This window comes from Dermacentor silvarum, chromosome 3, assembly GCF_013339745.2.
Source record: "Dermacentor silvarum isolate Dsil-2018 chromosome 3, BIME_Dsil_1.4, whole genome shotgun sequence".
Lineage (NCBI taxonomy): Eukaryota > Metazoa > Arthropoda > Arachnida > Ixodida > Ixodidae > Dermacentor > Dermacentor silvarum.
Window position 1 is genome coordinate 197,750,440 of NC_051156.1, and position 16,909 is coordinate 197,767,348.

The 16,909-nt window shown below is 45.4% G+C and overlaps 1 protein-coding gene across 1 annotated transcript in view; it reads right to left on the reverse strand.

Annotated features, from left to right (window-relative positions):
- LOC119445131 (pyrimidine-specific ribonucleoside hydrolase RihA) overlaps window positions 1-16,909 on the reverse strand; it is a 59,972-nt gene that overhangs the window by 41,102 nt on the left and 1,961 nt on the right. The window contains exon 2 of the mRNA XM_049664893.1: window positions 16,205-16,502. Within this exon, the coding sequence (XP_049520850.1) occupies window positions 16,205-16,502 (298 nt within the window). The remainder of the gene's footprint in view (window positions 1-16,204; window positions 16,503-16,909) is intronic.

Below are 16,909 nucleotides of genomic sequence, written 5' to 3' on the forward strand. Positions count from 1 at the left end.
TGGGCTTAACTTGGATATGATGCTGTCATAATCGACGTGCGAACATGCCGACGATAATTTGTGCCTTGATCATCAATGGCACGCTTGCGGGTATACAGCTGCGACGGTCATGGTAACCGCCATTCCTGGAGATTAAGATTCTAGAAAATTGCTCCAGAAATTTTTAGAATTGATTATACTAATGCATAAACATTCTTTCGCTCGGCTGCTACTCCTAATATGCTTATTGATTTAGCTATCTTATGCATGTCTACCCATCGCTACCAATCATCTTTTATTAGACCATCATAACGAATACATGGGTTAAATTGACCAATTATGCATTTATTTTGCAGATATAAGTCATCACGGGATGGACAAATCTTGCTGGGCTACTCGCCAAGGAATGCTTACGCATTAAAAAGAAAAGGCAAAACTGCACTCTAGTTAATGGTAGTGCATATTTTAAAAAAGAAAAAAGGCTCCACCTGCATCAGTGGAAATTCCATCACAATCTACGATTCGGAAATCTTTCTTCAAAAATTTGTGTCGATAGCCATTGGCCGCTGAATTTTGTGCATGCGATGTAATTTCCATTTTCCAGTCTGCGCATGTCGTATGGTTTTATTCCCCCGTTTGAGTACTTTATCAATTAGTAGGAAGTTACTGCCACTGTCATCGCTTTCGTTGCAGTGTCTGTTTCATTTTTGCCGGTAAGTATGTCCTTTATTAATCACCAATTAGTCCAAGAACAAGTTCTCCTAAAACGATCACTGATGGGTGAATTCTAGTTGCTCTTTCCGAGCACTTCAATAGCAACATTTTCTGCTCTTTTATATTATGTCTGTACGCAGGTCAGATCCGAAGCGCCGTCTGCTAGTGTCAATGGCAGATCGACATGACTTGCCAAACCAGAATCATTCCGCGGAGCATATCAGGCATTTATACCGAAATCGGTGTACTGTACTCAAACAGCAGGATTCTGGGTAATTCTGGAACTCAACCGGAACAGTCTTTAGAACGTTCACTCCTTCCCTCCTTGACTCGTGGTGGTGGAGTATTGATAAAATCGCGCATTTTCAGCCTCACAGGAAAGATGTGCTCGCCCGCTGAGCCGATTGCTTGTTCCGCGTCTGGCGAATCTGCCATATCTGCAATTAGAGAAGAAGAAAGACAAAGGAAAGCTAGGGATATATATATATATATATATATATATATATATATATATATATTATAAGCTTTATTGCTATGCCCGAGGTGATTATACTAAGCTACGCCCGGTGCATGGTAATAATTACGATATACACAGTGGTCACATCAAACCATAAACAGCACATACAAACACGACATCGCCTGCACAATAGAGATATTTACGAATTTTCGTTGAGGCTATAGGGGCCCTCAAGTACATCAGCAGCGCTTTCGTGGAGCGCAACGCGCAGGGGATGCTTTGCCACGGAGCGAGAATGTGCCGCAGTTCCAAGCTCGAGTCCCGTTAAAAATGTAGTGGCGCCTTCAAAGACTGTCTCTCTGACAAGTAGCGGCAGCAGTCACAGATAATATGTTGCAGGTCTTCAGGGGCGTTATACACGCAGAGGACGTAGGCGAGTCCGTCAGTTGAATCTTTCACTTGCAGTGGTTCGTGAAAGCTAGGGATGTGAACCAGACACATGCTTCAACTTAACGATCTACACAAAAGCAGTAGGGAGGTCTAAATAGAGAAAAGGAAATAGTGGAGAGGGAAGTAGTGGGCGGGGAGGGGCTAGCAGTGCGCACACATGTGGCTGTGTCCACCGTATACCTTCAATCGGCGCCTTTCAGAAACCGTAGGAACTAAGCTGTAGGAACGCAGCCTCACAGAACTGTACGAACGTAGGTTCACCAAGAAGGAAATAGGTTTGAACATGCTGGTTATTCATCGTAATACAACTAACATTGCGCAGTAAGGACTAGGGACAAGTTGAGACAGGACAAGCACCAAGTCTGCGTTGCTTTGCATGCCTGCGGTGCATGAGATCGCGATCCTGGAATCTTGGTCTGAAACTGTTGTATGACCGAGATGACTTTTTAGCTAAGTCCGGAGAAGAGCATGTCAACCTCGAAACCGTAACGAACAAAAAAACGCGAGACTTGTTGGGTTGTCTCTTCAAAGTTGGACGAGCCGTGCATTGGATGTGTCTGTCACTCTAACGAGGAAAGAGTAAGAATCCGTATGAAACCATATCCCTTTCCTTGAGTGGCTCAGCAAAGTTGCCTATGGGATTTGACTTGAGGTCGGTGTAGCCTTCAGTAAATGGAGCAATATCAAGGAACAATATTAAGCAATATTAAATACTTCAGGAGTAGAAGAAATATTAAATTTGACCGTTCATTTCTTAGTTAGCGACGTACGTGGTCATTGCCTAATTATTCTTGTGGCCGAGAGCATCGCTTGTTGTAGGCTGTCTCACGTTGCTCCAGTGTAGAGGCGCCGCTCGTCGTAGCGAAGAGAGAGGAACCCTCGATGAACTCTTCTCTCCCACAACCGTAGCTTGAATGATGTATTTCACTCTTCCCAATTAGGACTGATAAGCCATTGTGAAAGCTCCCCCAGAAATGCAACTGGCGTGCATATACAGTCATGCGGCTTCGCAGTGTCATACAGATGCTTATATTTTAATTTTTATTTTCCGTCCTAAATAAAGGATTAACCAATGTTTCTTTGCGCGTTGAAGGCAACTGTCATAATAAATCACGCAGAGTTCATTCCATTCAAATACAACAGCACATTTTTCTGTGATAAAGCCAGATGAAGCTGCCGCTCAACACTGCGCTCACGAGTAAATTGTCATGACTATTTTTCGAAAAACATCAGCCGTGTTTGCCGAGACGACTTTAGCGGCCTAAAGCTCTCTGACTTTCTTTTCCATTTCAAATGCTAACATGATCATGATCATGATCAGAATACATGATCAGCAGACCGTTTGATTATAGTCGAAGCGCACAGTTTATTTTTCTTCGGTCACCCGAAGAAAAGGTCAGTTTATCGATATGGAGTAAACAGGAACATAAACTGCGCTCGTAGCTTCGAGAGGTGACGTCAAACCCAAAATTGATGGCCCCGTCGGTAATTCCAGAAAGCGTGCGTCAACTAGTGTTGTGACACGGCATAAAATTCTCATAAATTAAACGCTAGCTGTGTCAAGGGTCACCTAAATGGCGTTGCCCTCTTCAGCAAACGTGTTGCCCCAAGGGTGCGGATATTTTTGCGAAATTTACCATGGAGCTTTCCCAGCAAGTTCAAAATAGGAGCTTACTTGGCCCTGTTACCTGCTATAGGAAGAAGCAGTCAGTGTGGCTAAATGGGGAATATACGTACGTCGAGCTTCGTTGATTCGTATTTCCAAAACGTTTAACTGTCGTGCGATATATTTAAATTTATTAGTACCGGCTGTTTCCATCCGGCAGGTGTACCAGACGTACATCAAAATTATTTCACGGCGGAACCATAAGAAGTCATTAAATAATTTCACTAACCTGCCGCTGTGACTCGCTGCTTGCGGTATTTTGCTGCTGGGCACAAGGTCGCGGGTTCGATAGGAGTCAATTGTGAGGAAGTCCATGCACCGAACCTTAAGTGCACGTTGAGGTGCCCGAGGTAGTCGAAATTTGTCAGGAGAATTTTGAATTACGACGCTTATCTTTTGTCCTTGCGTTGCTTTGGGCGCAAACCTGGCGTGCTTGGTCAGCGATTGCTCCTCTTCAGCATCCGTTACGATGTTAACACGAGTGGTGAGCCAAACGTTTATCGCCTCAATGCGCCAGAGTAGGTCAATAAACAAGTGTAAAACTACTTTCCTGATTGCTCCAGGTCCATCAGGGAGCAGTTTCTGGCTTGGAAAACTTTGGCGCACACAAATATCGCTGTCGTTAAAAGTGAAAGTTAGGCATGCTTGAGGTTGGTGCATGTAGTTATGTGCTGCAGTATAACGTTTTGCTTGCTTGCGTTTGCCGTATCGTTTGCGAAGCTGTAAACTTTTGTACTTGTTCTTATACCATATTCTTTATATTCATTTTCTCATGTGCGGAACATTGCATGTGTCCGCGTCCACTGTCTTGGAGGTTCTGGCAATTTTTATGCCTTCTTTCTTATTCCATGTTTTTTTTTTTTTTGCTCTGCAATGAGAAGTAGCCGCCGCCGCGTAAAGGCGCTAAACACAATATATAATTGAGGATACCGTTCACAGTTATGTGATATATCAAACCCACCTTCTGACACCAATCTATTCAAAGCTAATCAGCATAGCACTGAAACAAAGCTAGTTGACATAGGTTGCCGCCTATAAATTCCGTTTAAATCAAAAGTCTCAGTTTCGCTCGAAAGGCGAACCATCGATTGCGATAGCAAATTAGTAGGTGGCTATACGATGTAAGGATAGTAGTTTTATCGGCCGTATAAGCTTGTAATCTTACTAACTAAATTAAGAAGCATGGTGTCACGAGCGCACAAGTAAACATGAAGACATCTCATTCGATGACCGCGGAACCGCTGTCAAAACACTGGAGTGAGCAAGCGCGGCTGCCGCAGCGAGCGAATTGACCTCCGTGCTTCCTCTCACTTCAACGAGAACTAAGCGGCGAAAACACATCCCACACGAAGCTATCATCCCTCTGTACGCTCTGTCCCCATCTCAGATCGTTTTTAAGATAGGGCAGCTATTCCATGCGCAACAGCCGCCGAAATAGAACGACCCTCCCCCCCCCCCCCCTCTCCACGTCCCCCGGTGCCTGGCACGCGATGGAAGACATTCAGCTTCCTCCCCGCTTCACTCCCTCTAGCGCGCACGAGATTGAGCCGCCGTCGTCCGCTGAACCTCCTGGCACACTTTCACTCACGCATGCAGCATATGGCGCACGGTGACGGTGTTATCGCCCATGGACTTTACAGAAAACATCACGGTGACGGCGACGCCAAGAGAAACGGCAGAAATGCACCTGGATTTTCCATATAATAGCCATCACCATAAAATTACTTTCGCTGAGGAATAAGACAAAGGACAGCAGTATTTCCGTGACAGAGGGTTTTTCTCTTGCCACCCAATAAAATAAGACGGCAGACTAGAGCAACGTAGGAGCATCACAACCCAATTTCCAGTGAGACTGTTTCTTTTGAGCAGTTGCAATGAGACTCACTCCCCCCCCCCCCCCCCCCCAAGTTGCCTGTAATTAAACCAGATACCTTGAAATGTTGCCCGCCCATTACATGCGTGCTTGAAATTCGCCCGCTATTAGCATTTTTGAGCACTTGCTAACAATTTTTGTACGCAGGCATGCTTATTTCGTGAGAGCATTGATAATTATATTGTTCCCATTTGCTCTAAATTTCATCTTGGTGTCATTTGTAGTCGGGCCGCGGGCTCCGGGTGGTTTTCGTACGTAATTTATTACAAGGGTTTCAATTACCGCACACAATTCGAACTTTTCCTACATGTTACCCATAACTTAACCCTCATTTTTCAATAAAATACAAAGAAAGTTTACGTTTAGTTCACCGGAGAAACCGGGAACACCTACTACGCACCTCGTACAACGCATAAAAATATTGAAGAAGGTTCAGTAATTTTTCGGCAACGTTTATAATTAGGCCGGAAACGTTAAAGTTTCGCTCCACATTACACGCGCGTTGCCGTTCATCGTCACTAAGTATAAACTTGGCGCATCGTAATGGCCTCTCGGGAAATTGGGAAACATTGCTTATAGAAGCCCTATATATGAAACTCTCGAGCACGCGTTCGAAAAATTGATTCAATGGCTCTGTTTGCTGCGCACACATTTAACTTCCAATTGTAATTTCCATATGGCTTTCCCCATTTTCGCTAAGTTTCCTCTCTGTGGTACTAGTAGTTATAACGCCAGGCCAGCAGGCTAAACTTTTTGCGTTGCTCATAAAACACATTCATGACGCTCTGGAGCAAATGCGCACCTTCTGCCGCAAATGTTTACGGACGCAGGATCTGCCAAGAAGCTGAATTCTCTCGAAGCTTGGTCACAGCGCCTCAAATTAAATGTTTCAGCATGTAGTAGCCTTCGCCACGTACACAGTGATTCATTAAGTTAAAAGTACCCTGCCTTAACAGTGCAGAAATTCATATTTGCAAGAGAAACCACGTCCCGTAAACTTGTAACATTTCACGTATTGTTTCTGAAATCCTGCTGCGCTTTTGAGATTTATAAACTGTGATCGTCGAATGAGATACTGCGGCCCGCGTGCGAAAAAAAAAAAATAAAACAAAAAAGAAAAGTAGCGACTGCGTCACTGTGTACGCAGCTGCCTACGTATCCTTGTTCACGTTCCATATCACGTCCTATGGGAACGTAGCTTGTGGCTAACACTTTCGCAGAATCTTTTTCATGAGTACTTTCAAGAAACACTCAAAGAGCGCCGCCTGCACCCGCTGAATGGTGTACTCAAGTACTTTGTTTGTGCTCGTCTCTCTTGCTGTTTCAAGTCCCCATGCCCCTTCCCCTATGCAGGGTAGCCCAACTGAACGGCCTCTAGGTTAACCTCCCTGCCTTTCTATGTATATTTTCTCTCACTTTCGACGGTTATTCCTTAAATTATCACGACATAGCCGCAAGTACTATTTTTGAAGAGAAGCGTAAAGACAGAGGCATCGCACAAAGGTCATCCATTGCCCGTATAGTACGTGATATATGCCACCGTCACATCTGATGAACGTTTTACTCGACCATGCAGACTACGAAATAAAATTACACTCTTGTTGCTAAACTGGGGAAAAAGATTGATGTAGATCTCACGCACTGCATGTGAGAATCAACGTTAAACGTTAGCATTTTGGAGGCATCTAACTATCTAGATACCGTATGGAGTTCTGAAGGGTTACCAGATGGACCAAACCTTTTGGTACGTCAAGCAATTCTTTTTGTGATGTGGGTTTGTGCGTTTCGACAGCGGCAAGAAGACGACAGTGGCATTAGTATAACGACATTAGTATGAAGGTGATGGCGGGACGACTGATTTTACAGAGAAGCTTATTGGGCGGCCTATAAGAGCGCTCGAAAACGTTGCACTTGTGTTTTTGCGATGTCCAGAATAAACTAAGTCATTCACGGATTTTATGTGTAGAGGTGGGGCACGTTAGGGGTGATGTGTAGGCATATCTTGAAGGTGATTGGTTAACTATGTTCCTCATGGCCCAACGACCGTGCAGAATTGAATGGTTAAACTCCACAATGAAGGTCGCATATGCCCAGCTATAAGACAAGGTAGTAGCCTCCATGTAGCAAGTGTAAGTCCTGAGATGTGCCACTGCGCCCCTAAAGCCCAAAAAGTAGTAAGAAAGTAGAAATAGCGACAGGGCTCGTACTGGGAATGAACTCCTTGGCCGACAACCAGACTGGGAATAAACGGCTTGGCCGACAACCAGACTGACCTAGGTGGGAGCGCTCCGCGGTGGGGTCCTGGAGAACGGCTTCGGTCAGTTAAAGCAACCGCTTGTGACTCCAGGCTGTTTTAAATGTGCCTTTGCTGTAAACAGTTTCATCGTGAATGTATTATTTTACAAAGAGAAGCCCAAGCGCATCGTTCTTGGACCCAAGTCGTTGGCGGCAAGTTACCGCCCCCCACTTGCCGTGACAGATCGGCTGTAGAGAAAGCTCGAGTTCGCCGCCCAAAGGGGAGAGGTGAACGAAAGAACCGGCATTTACTGCATGTAAATGCCTTTTCGAACTAGAAGAAGCTCAGTGTAATTTGATCGCTTGCTTTTAAAGGCAACCTAAAAGGAAAGAAGGACCGCAGCACCAGGGAATAGTAATATTAAGCAGGATAAATTTAAGCACATAGGTAGGTCCACGATAGACCACATTTCGTTAAAGGTTTCACGCTTTCCTAATTTGGTGTTCGCGCTGCATCGCCGACAGTGCGGCGCACAGCTTATGTCGGAAGGTTCATAAGTTCATGTAGATATATAGACCAATTAGGTAACAATGATGACTGAAGCATCTGTTCAAAGGCCACTTCCGCCACCTGCGTCAGCCAGACTTCCACGCACTTATGGACAGTCACATGACGTACATATCAATAGAAGAATTTTAACAGCGGAGCTGTTTAAGCTCTTCGTTAGGTTTCTTCTCTTTGGGCACAAAACAAAAAAAAAAAAAACAAGGAAGCAAGCAAGCAAATAAGCAAGCAAGCACGCAAGCAAACAAACAAACAAACAAACAAACAAACAAAATCAGCTGTCGAGTATTCGTCAGTGATTGCATTGTTCCATCGCGATATCCAAAACGGAATGTTTAACTTGCGCAGCTGCTCAGCCTAACGCCGCTTTGCTGTTGTCGACCCGAACCCTTCGATGATGAGAACGACAGTCTGGTATTTCCATTAGCACGCCACGTGGGGGATTCGCCTTCCACATTCTTCGTTAATGTCAAATAGCATGTTCTCGTCCGAATGATGGACGAGCCTAGTGGTGACGGCAACCATGCTTCCCGTGCGACAGATGTAGAAGGGCGCTGACTTATCACTCTAAACGCGCTAACGTTTATAGAAGTACAGCTTTCAAATTTAAAAGTAACACCCATAGTGATACGTTTGAATAGAGGTAACATTCTTATGGTTGTAATGTTATGATTCTTTCTCTATGGATGGCTGGAAAAACTTTATATGGTCCATTGGGTTGCGCTAGTTTCCTAGCCCGAAGCAGGCCGCTCCCACGTTGGGACCGAAAGGCCCAGCCTATCGGCCACTTCGTGGGCCCGTTGGACTGCCCATAGCTGTTCATCTAATGTCAGACTGCGTAGAGCTGCGTTCCGCTGCTCTTCAGTGTTGTCCTTGTCGCTGCGTAACGTGGAGCAACGCCAGAGCATGGGACTAAGATCTATGGTGTCGTTACATTTATCGCATGTTGTAGGAGTAGAGATCTCCGGATATATCTTGTTCATTAACAGAGGGTTCGGATAAGTTCTCGTTTGTGAGAGCCTTGGCGTAATGGCCTGAGCTCTATTTAGTTTACTGTGCGGAGGGGGAAGACCTTGCTTTGTAGGTAGAAGTGCTTTGTTAGCTCGTTGTACGTGATGAGGTGGCCCTTGCAATCAGGAACCTCAGCATCTTCTTGCCTTGTGGCTGCACGGTTGGTAAGTCCTCGTGCAGCATTGTGGACAGATTCATTGAGGTTCAAGGGAGCACCATTGATTTCTCCCATATGAGCAGGAAACCAGATGATCGTGTGGGGTTTGACAACCTTTCCGTCGAGAATTGCCAGGGCCTGTCTAGAGATGACTCCTTTGGCGAATGCTCGGACGGCTGCCCTATAATCGCTGTGGATCGTGGATCTGTTTTGGTCTAAAAGTGCCAAAGCGATGGCTACTTGTTCTGCAATGGCTGGTTGCTTGGTGTACGTGGAAGCCGAGTTGACGACTTCACCTTTGCCGTTCAGAAGGACTGCTGTGAAGGCTCGTCTATTATAACCCTCGGACTAACAAGGCCCTTCTTCCACTTCATCCCATCCATTCGATACCAGAATCAAAAGAAACAACAAATATGTGCTTCTATACGAATTAAAGATGTCATGTTCACACTTAATGAACCAGAGTTTTCTGTAACATGCATCATGCTTAAAGGACGCCGGCTGTACAACCCACGTACTGGTGTCAGCAGCAAGAAAGCTGCTCAAGAAAATCCACTCAAGACCGGGGCAATCTGGTACTCTACAGCGCACAACTGCAGGTAAAAAAAGACATTGCCGCAATCGTAATTCCCTACATCCATCAACTCTAGCATAGCCTTAAGAAATCTGCTCTCCGTGTTCACATAAGGATTGAATTTTCAGTGACCATTAAGCTAGGAAGCCTTTGTAGGATGACAGATCCAGCAAGAGCAGTAAAATACGAATGTGAAAAATGCATAGGAATACGCTTGCATATTGCTAGTCATTAATAATTTACCGCATCTCGTTGTCGTTACGGCATCCCAGTGCGGACTGCCCTGCCTGTGGACTAACGGCAACATTTAACCATGTGTTGTGGGAGTGTGAAGCCATCGGCTCCGCCTTCAGCGAGGATAGGTGGGCTGCGCTTTTGGGCAGCCCCGAACTCAACGACCAAACCCTGGCCGTCCAGAGTGCCCGCGATCGGGCCGTCAAGCTCGGCTTGCCGGTCCCTACGTGGGACTAGCCGGGTGGCGCGGGGTGTCCCCTGCGTCTTCTCTGGACCTCAATAAAGTTATTTCACTCACTCACTCACTCTCGTTGTCCTGCGAAAAACATTATGTTGGCCACAAGGAGGCTCAAACCTCCTTGGTTGGCCAGACCGGCAGATGTTTAAACGAGAGTTTACAGAAACACAACAACGAAGCGTAGGAGCTGTCACCTGCCAGATTCCTAGCGCTGCATTATCAGAACTATGGTGGCCACCCAGTGTTTGATGATACTGTCATTCTAGGTAGATATATGGACGAGGTTACCCGCTTAATCACAGAGACTGAGCGTATCGACGGACTTGATAAATCATGCATCAGCAGGCCATCGATTGCGTTGTCGCCTTAAGAGTTGGATTTCCTGCGCAAGCGGTAGTAATGGCTGCTTTCTGGCTCCGTATTTTGGTTGTATTTTTCTTTCTTCGTTAGAACTTGCTGCTTCCATGTGATCTGTATCGCGGCACGCGTGAGGTGTATAGTATCGCTTGGCGTTGAAAGTAAAGTGCTGTGTCAAGTCGCGCTACGTGTGTATTCTTTTCTGCCTTCTCTTGCTCTTGTTCCCTGTCCACGCTACAAATCGTTTGTTTCAAGAAAAACCAACAAGCCCACATCGCCACTCTCAGAGTGTGAGGAGAAAGGAGTTCTGGGGGCATTCACGGTAGGCATGCAGTGCGTTTGTGGTATTCGCCACATACCCGACACACCGACGTGCCCGGAGACGCCGCAACACATGAATAGCTCACACTGAATGACTGCAGACAACGACCGTCAAAACTCTGGCAGCAAGCGGATACGCCGCAGCGTCGAACGTACGTGCGGTCTATCGCTTCAACGGAAACTGAGCGCATAAAGGTCAGAGCCGTGTGGAGATAAGAGACGGTGCGAGCGAGCGACGATTGCGGTTGTTGGCAGCGTAGAAGTGCGCCCCCCCCCCCCCCCCCCCGCTCCCTCCGGCGCTGGCTTACCGCTTCCTTGCTTGCGCGTGGGAGAGATAAGAGACCGTGCGGATGAGCGACGAGCGCGGTTGTTGGCAGAGAAGTGCCCCCCCCCCCCCCCCTGCTCCCCCGTGATAGCGCGCGTCCCCGCACGCTTCCGCTGGGGCATACGGCGCGCGGCGAAGATTTTATCTATACGGAACCTCACGGCGACGGCGACGCCGACGGCAGAAATCCGGTTGAAGTGTCCATATAATTGCTATCGCAATAATAACGTTAGGGCTAGAGGGACAGTTGTTTTGAAAGGTGCAGTTCATTTATTTCACGCTCCAGTTGGGTCGAAACTATATTTGAAGTACTCTTCGACAATGCCGACGTCGAAGCTTTCCACGATCGTCACGTTGCATTTCACTTCCGGCAGGATCTTGGGATCTCACGCGTGGACGAGTTGGCCTCTCGTGTACTCGCCGGCGCCGCACCTCTCGACGTTCACGCGATTCTCCAGAGTTTTGGTGACGCTCTCGGGAACGGCTGCTGCGAGAACCGCGAGGAAGTCTCCCACGCTGAAGCCGCCCGGACTCTGGCCTCCGCTCAGGCAGCACTGAACAGTGTGAGTCGTGACGTCCCGCAGAAACTTCTGAAGCTTGCCCGACTTGTTCGTGATGCTGTAGTAGGTGTCCTGGAAGTGAGAGAAGCAGAATATTGATGGAGTTAGGTAGGGAAGCTGACAGGAAAGCGCCTGGTTGGGTATACCCTGCACATAGGAAGGACACAGACGGAATACCGGATGGACGGACAATGACGGATGAGGTTTTCTACGATAAGGCTAATATTTCGCGGGCTTTCTTCAGAGCCCGGGAAAAAAAAAAGAGCCACGTAAAAGGTAACGTCGTGCGAACAAATTTATTAGATGTTTCTGAGAACGCTCTAAAACTTTTCAGTTATCACTTAGGGCCTGAAACAAATCTCTAAAATGTTGTATAATTAAATGCAACTAATTAGTTCACTAATCACTATTTCAAAAAGTAGTCTATGCAAGTCGTTGGTCTCACATGTACCATTCTATATTTAAAATTCAGTTCTAGTTACGTGAAAGACACGGTACTTACGGTAACGAGTAGATTACACAAGGCAATAACACGATATATTCATAACCTAATCTGAAAGCAGGCTATCAGCACCGCGGATTCACCTCGTTCCCTTCTCCTTCAGCTTTCCATTTCGTCTTCAGAGCCTTTGGCCATAACTACATATATATATATATATATATATATATATATATATATATATATATATATATATATACAGGGTGTTTCAGCGAACACTTTCAAAATTTATTTAAGGTTGCCTGTGGCAGATAGCCCAATTCTAGTTAATGAGCTGGTCTACTCGAAGAGGCGAACAGTTCTTGCACAAGAAATTGAAACGCATAATTGAATCATTACCAATAATTCACTAATTAAGTTTTTAACTAATTACCTGATGGCCCATATTGCAATTTACAAATTGTAACCGGGGAGTTCGCAAAGTGGATCCGCCTTGCGAACTCCCCGGCTACAATTTGTAAATTGCAATATGGACCATCAGGTAATTAGTTAGAAACTTAATTAGTGAATTATTGGTAATTATTCAATTATGCGTTTCAATTTCTTGTGCAAGTAATGTCCGCCTCTTCGAGTAGACCAGCTCATTAACAAGAATTGGGCTATCTGCCACAGGCAACCTTTAAGAATTTTTGAAAGTGTTCGCTGAAACACCCTGTATATAATGTGTGCGTGTGGGAAATGTAAAATATGTGTATTTGTTATAAAACAACTGTATAAAGGTTATCTATACCGCTGCAGAATAGCAAATATGCATGCGCAATAGCTGTTCATGAAGCACGGAGTAGTTGGCACCGTAATCGCGCGACCTTCTTTTTATTTTCCTCGCGTCAATAAATATTATAATAATAAATAAAGACTCCCCGGCAGTCTTCCGGATAATTACCCACGGCACTGTGGCCTCAAGGGATGCCTCCCGGGGAATAATAGTGACGGGACATGTGGCCCTTTGAAGAACGACCAATGCTGCTTCAGGATCTGTGAAAAAGTTGAAGTCCGCAGTAGGATTTACGAGGCCTTTCCCTGCAGCAGAGAATGAAAAAAGCAAGCATATTACGGGGTTCTTCGCTGTACTTTGAAATTTTACGGGACGGGTGTTCCACTAATAAATGGAAATCGTTGTTCCGTTAAAGCACCAAACTTCCAATTTATTCAGTCATCGCGTAGGTCATACGGAGTACTACAAATTGAAACCTTCAATTCCGGGCTATATGTGCAGAGGCCTGCTTCGCGGGAATTCAGCTTTTCTTGCCAATCCCGTGTCCTGCAAACTTTTGCGGCCGACTGTACGTGTTCTCGCATGCACTCTGCAAGGGCCCTCTTCACCACGGCGCCCTATTTGCGACACTACCACACAGGCTCGAGCCGCAGGTTGCCAGTGACCGGGACTTTGTCAGGCATAAACTGCGCGAAAGAGGATGCGAAGGTCGCATAAGAAATGGACAAAGCTGGCACTTTCATTAAAGCAATTTGGTTTATTCGTAATCTTAAGCGGGTGCAAGTAAAATACATGTCTTATCCCATTGATCTAGCATAAGCAAGTCCAAATAGGCAAACGTTAAGAGAGACTGCGAGAAACAAGTATTGTAGAACGTAGACAGCGCTGCACGGAAGCGCTGGCACAAATGGTTCCCTCCAACAACCGCGAGAGGTGTCCCTCAAACAGCTTTCTGGTACTTATAGTAAATCGCCGTCAAGTGCCGCAATGTCAGGCGGCTCGCTTGCTCGCCTACTCACTAACTGTGTAACTAACTAACCAACCAACTAATTAAATTATTGAATCGCTCGCTCACCCACTCACTCACTTATTTACTCAGTCGTAGAGGAACCTAAAGGTATGAACGCCTTACTTCTAGCCGAACAATAACGATATTTTTTGTTTGAGTTGCGTAGGCCATTTATGAATTTGTGCCTTAAAAGCAGACCAGGTACCACTGCACCGCCCTTTTCCGAACGCAATCTCGATGCTCTGGCATTTCAAGTAGAGCTGTGGCCATTGGGTCATGTTGATAGGAAGTTGCGGCAGGCTATTGACCCGCTGTTCCTGCCCCCGGCTTTCTTCCTTTCTATGCAGCCTTAATTTCATGTTCCTTAAGAACAGTGAGAGAGAGAGAGAGCAAAATATAGAACAGATGAGGAAGTTAAACGGAAGGAAGTCCGACTTGCTACCCTGCTCTGGGAAAGTGGATAAGCGACGTAAATAGATGAGAAGTTCCTTAGTAATTGCAGAGGCACGTCATCCCCCATTCCCTATTATGAGGATGGTTGAAACCTGTCGGCATTACTTTCGCGTTTCAGTGGAGCAGAAAAGGCACCCACTAGCAATTACACTTATTGAGAGAGACAGAGCGAACATCAATACTGTGATTCAGGTGCAAAAGAAAAAATCTATTACCACATCACGAATTTTGGATCTGAGATATTTCCTACCCTCTATGGCGACTTGTCGCCCCAAAAATTGAACTTTCGGTTGACGGACTTATTCGCACACGAGACATGTTTATGCTAGCAGCACAACTAGCGCTATACCAGATATACTTTCGGTACCCTGGATGTATTCAAGCGTATATACAGACAGTTCTTGTCAAACAAATTCTTCTACAGCTACCTTTGTCATTAATGAATGGAACCGAATACAGACGTTTAAACTGTCTCACACGACATCATCAACCACAGCAGAGCTTTTCGCAATATTGTCTATGTTGCGATACATAAATTTAACGCAAAAAGGGAACCAATAGGTCATCCTTTGTGACTCACAGGCAGCTTTGTCGTCACTTTATGGTGGCATCAGCAATTCTCAAAAGATGGCATTAGTTTATGAGACATTAAAGGAACTCACAAAGGCAAGCGAAAAATACTCGCACTATAATGTTCCAGTGGATACCTGGCCACTGCAATATCCCTGGGAATGTTGCAGCAGACAAGGCAGTTAGACAAACGCATATTAATAACGTACATACGGTCTTCCTCTAACGCAAGGCGAATTGCTGCCCATACTAAGACAGGTCTCAGTCCGTCGTTGCAAACTCGATTTCAAAACTCGAAATCTTCAGATTGTTTCAAATTGACCCTGCGCTTCAATTAAAAATCCCGTCCACATTGAATACAACCAGAGCAATTGAGACGCTCATTGACCGTCTGCAGCTCAGTACCGCGTACACAAAACATTTTCTACAAAAAATTGCAAGAGCTGATTGTCCAGAATGTACTTGTGGTCACGCGGATGAGGATGTGCAGCATCTTCTGTTAGAATGTCCGCGACACGACACACACAGACAACATACAGACCGCAGGCCCTTCAGCCTCAGGAAGATCTAAGGTCCTTGGCCAACATCTTCATTGCAAAGACGAGCGTTAATGGCCCTCCAAAGATTTCTAGAAATGAGTAATATTCTCGGAAACTATTGAAATAGTGTTTATCTTTGATAAGCTTACTCTATGAGATTTTTTATTTTATCTGAATTTGGTCAATTCAACACCTGGGTTCATGTGCCTTCATTTGAGTCTAATCCGTGCTATCTAATGTGCCGTGGTTTTAGTATAGTTACGTGACCGAACTTTGTGTTTGCTTTAGTGCACCTATGTGACTGAACTTTGTGTGCTGTTTTTCTGAGTTGATTTTCAGTTTTAGTGTGGCATTAGTGTACTTATGTGACTGGACTTTGTGTTATTGTGATTTGGAGTCAACTTTTAGTTTTAATACGTGTAGGTTAGTTTTTTTTTCTTCCATATATCTATATGGAAAGGAGTAGCCAGCGGTAATTAAAGGCGACAACATCTCCTAAATATCATTAAAAATAAGAAAAATAAAAAAGAAGAGAAAATGACGATTAGGCAAGCGGGAATCGGCGCACAAAATTCTGAAGCGGCTCACGTCACTGCATCTCCCAGGCCCGCATATATAGAACACAGGAAACGCTGCCTTTAGCGCATACATACGTTGCGACATACTGACGGGTGCGAAGATGAAAAGTGCTGCGGTCCCTCACCATAAAGGGTTCCACCCAAGATGTATATATGCCGGATGCCCTCAGAAATGTCTGGCGCCGCGAGCAGCGCGATGGCCAAGTTTGTCAAAGGGGCCATCAAGACGAGCGTTTGTTGTCCTCGGTTCTTCTTCACCAGCTCGATCATTTTGATGTATCCGGGAGTCTGGGGATCGCCAGCTGGGTTCCTCGACATCGGGTACTGCGCACTGACGCCTCCGAAGTTGTCAGGACCGAAGTATGTCTTCTCAGTGTCCCAGTGGCCATCGACTGGTCTGTCGGCACCTTTGTAAACTGGCACCTGTAAGAAGAGGTTGCCAGTAGGGTCGCTACCTGTTCTGTTGTAATTGCTTATAAATAAGTTGCTGGGACGAGGCTAAGGTATAAAATGCCTGAGCTGCTCCGTTTATGTTGGCTCTACGGTAAAACGTTTTTTAAATGATAGTGATTAAGCATACGGCTTTGGCGACGCAGAGTTCAATCAACGTTTCCTGGCCCTTGCTGATAGGTGTGTGATGTGCACACCTATTTGAGCCAAATATTTTTTGTTACAATATATCCGTGACTTTATTTTATAGAGTGTTTTCAGTTTGTTCCTTAGATATGTCTCTATTCCTTAACTATAGACTCCAAAGCGAAATACTTAATCAGTTGAGGCTAGTTAAGTAGTGGTATTGAAACTAGTAGTTTTAGCCCTAAAACGATGCG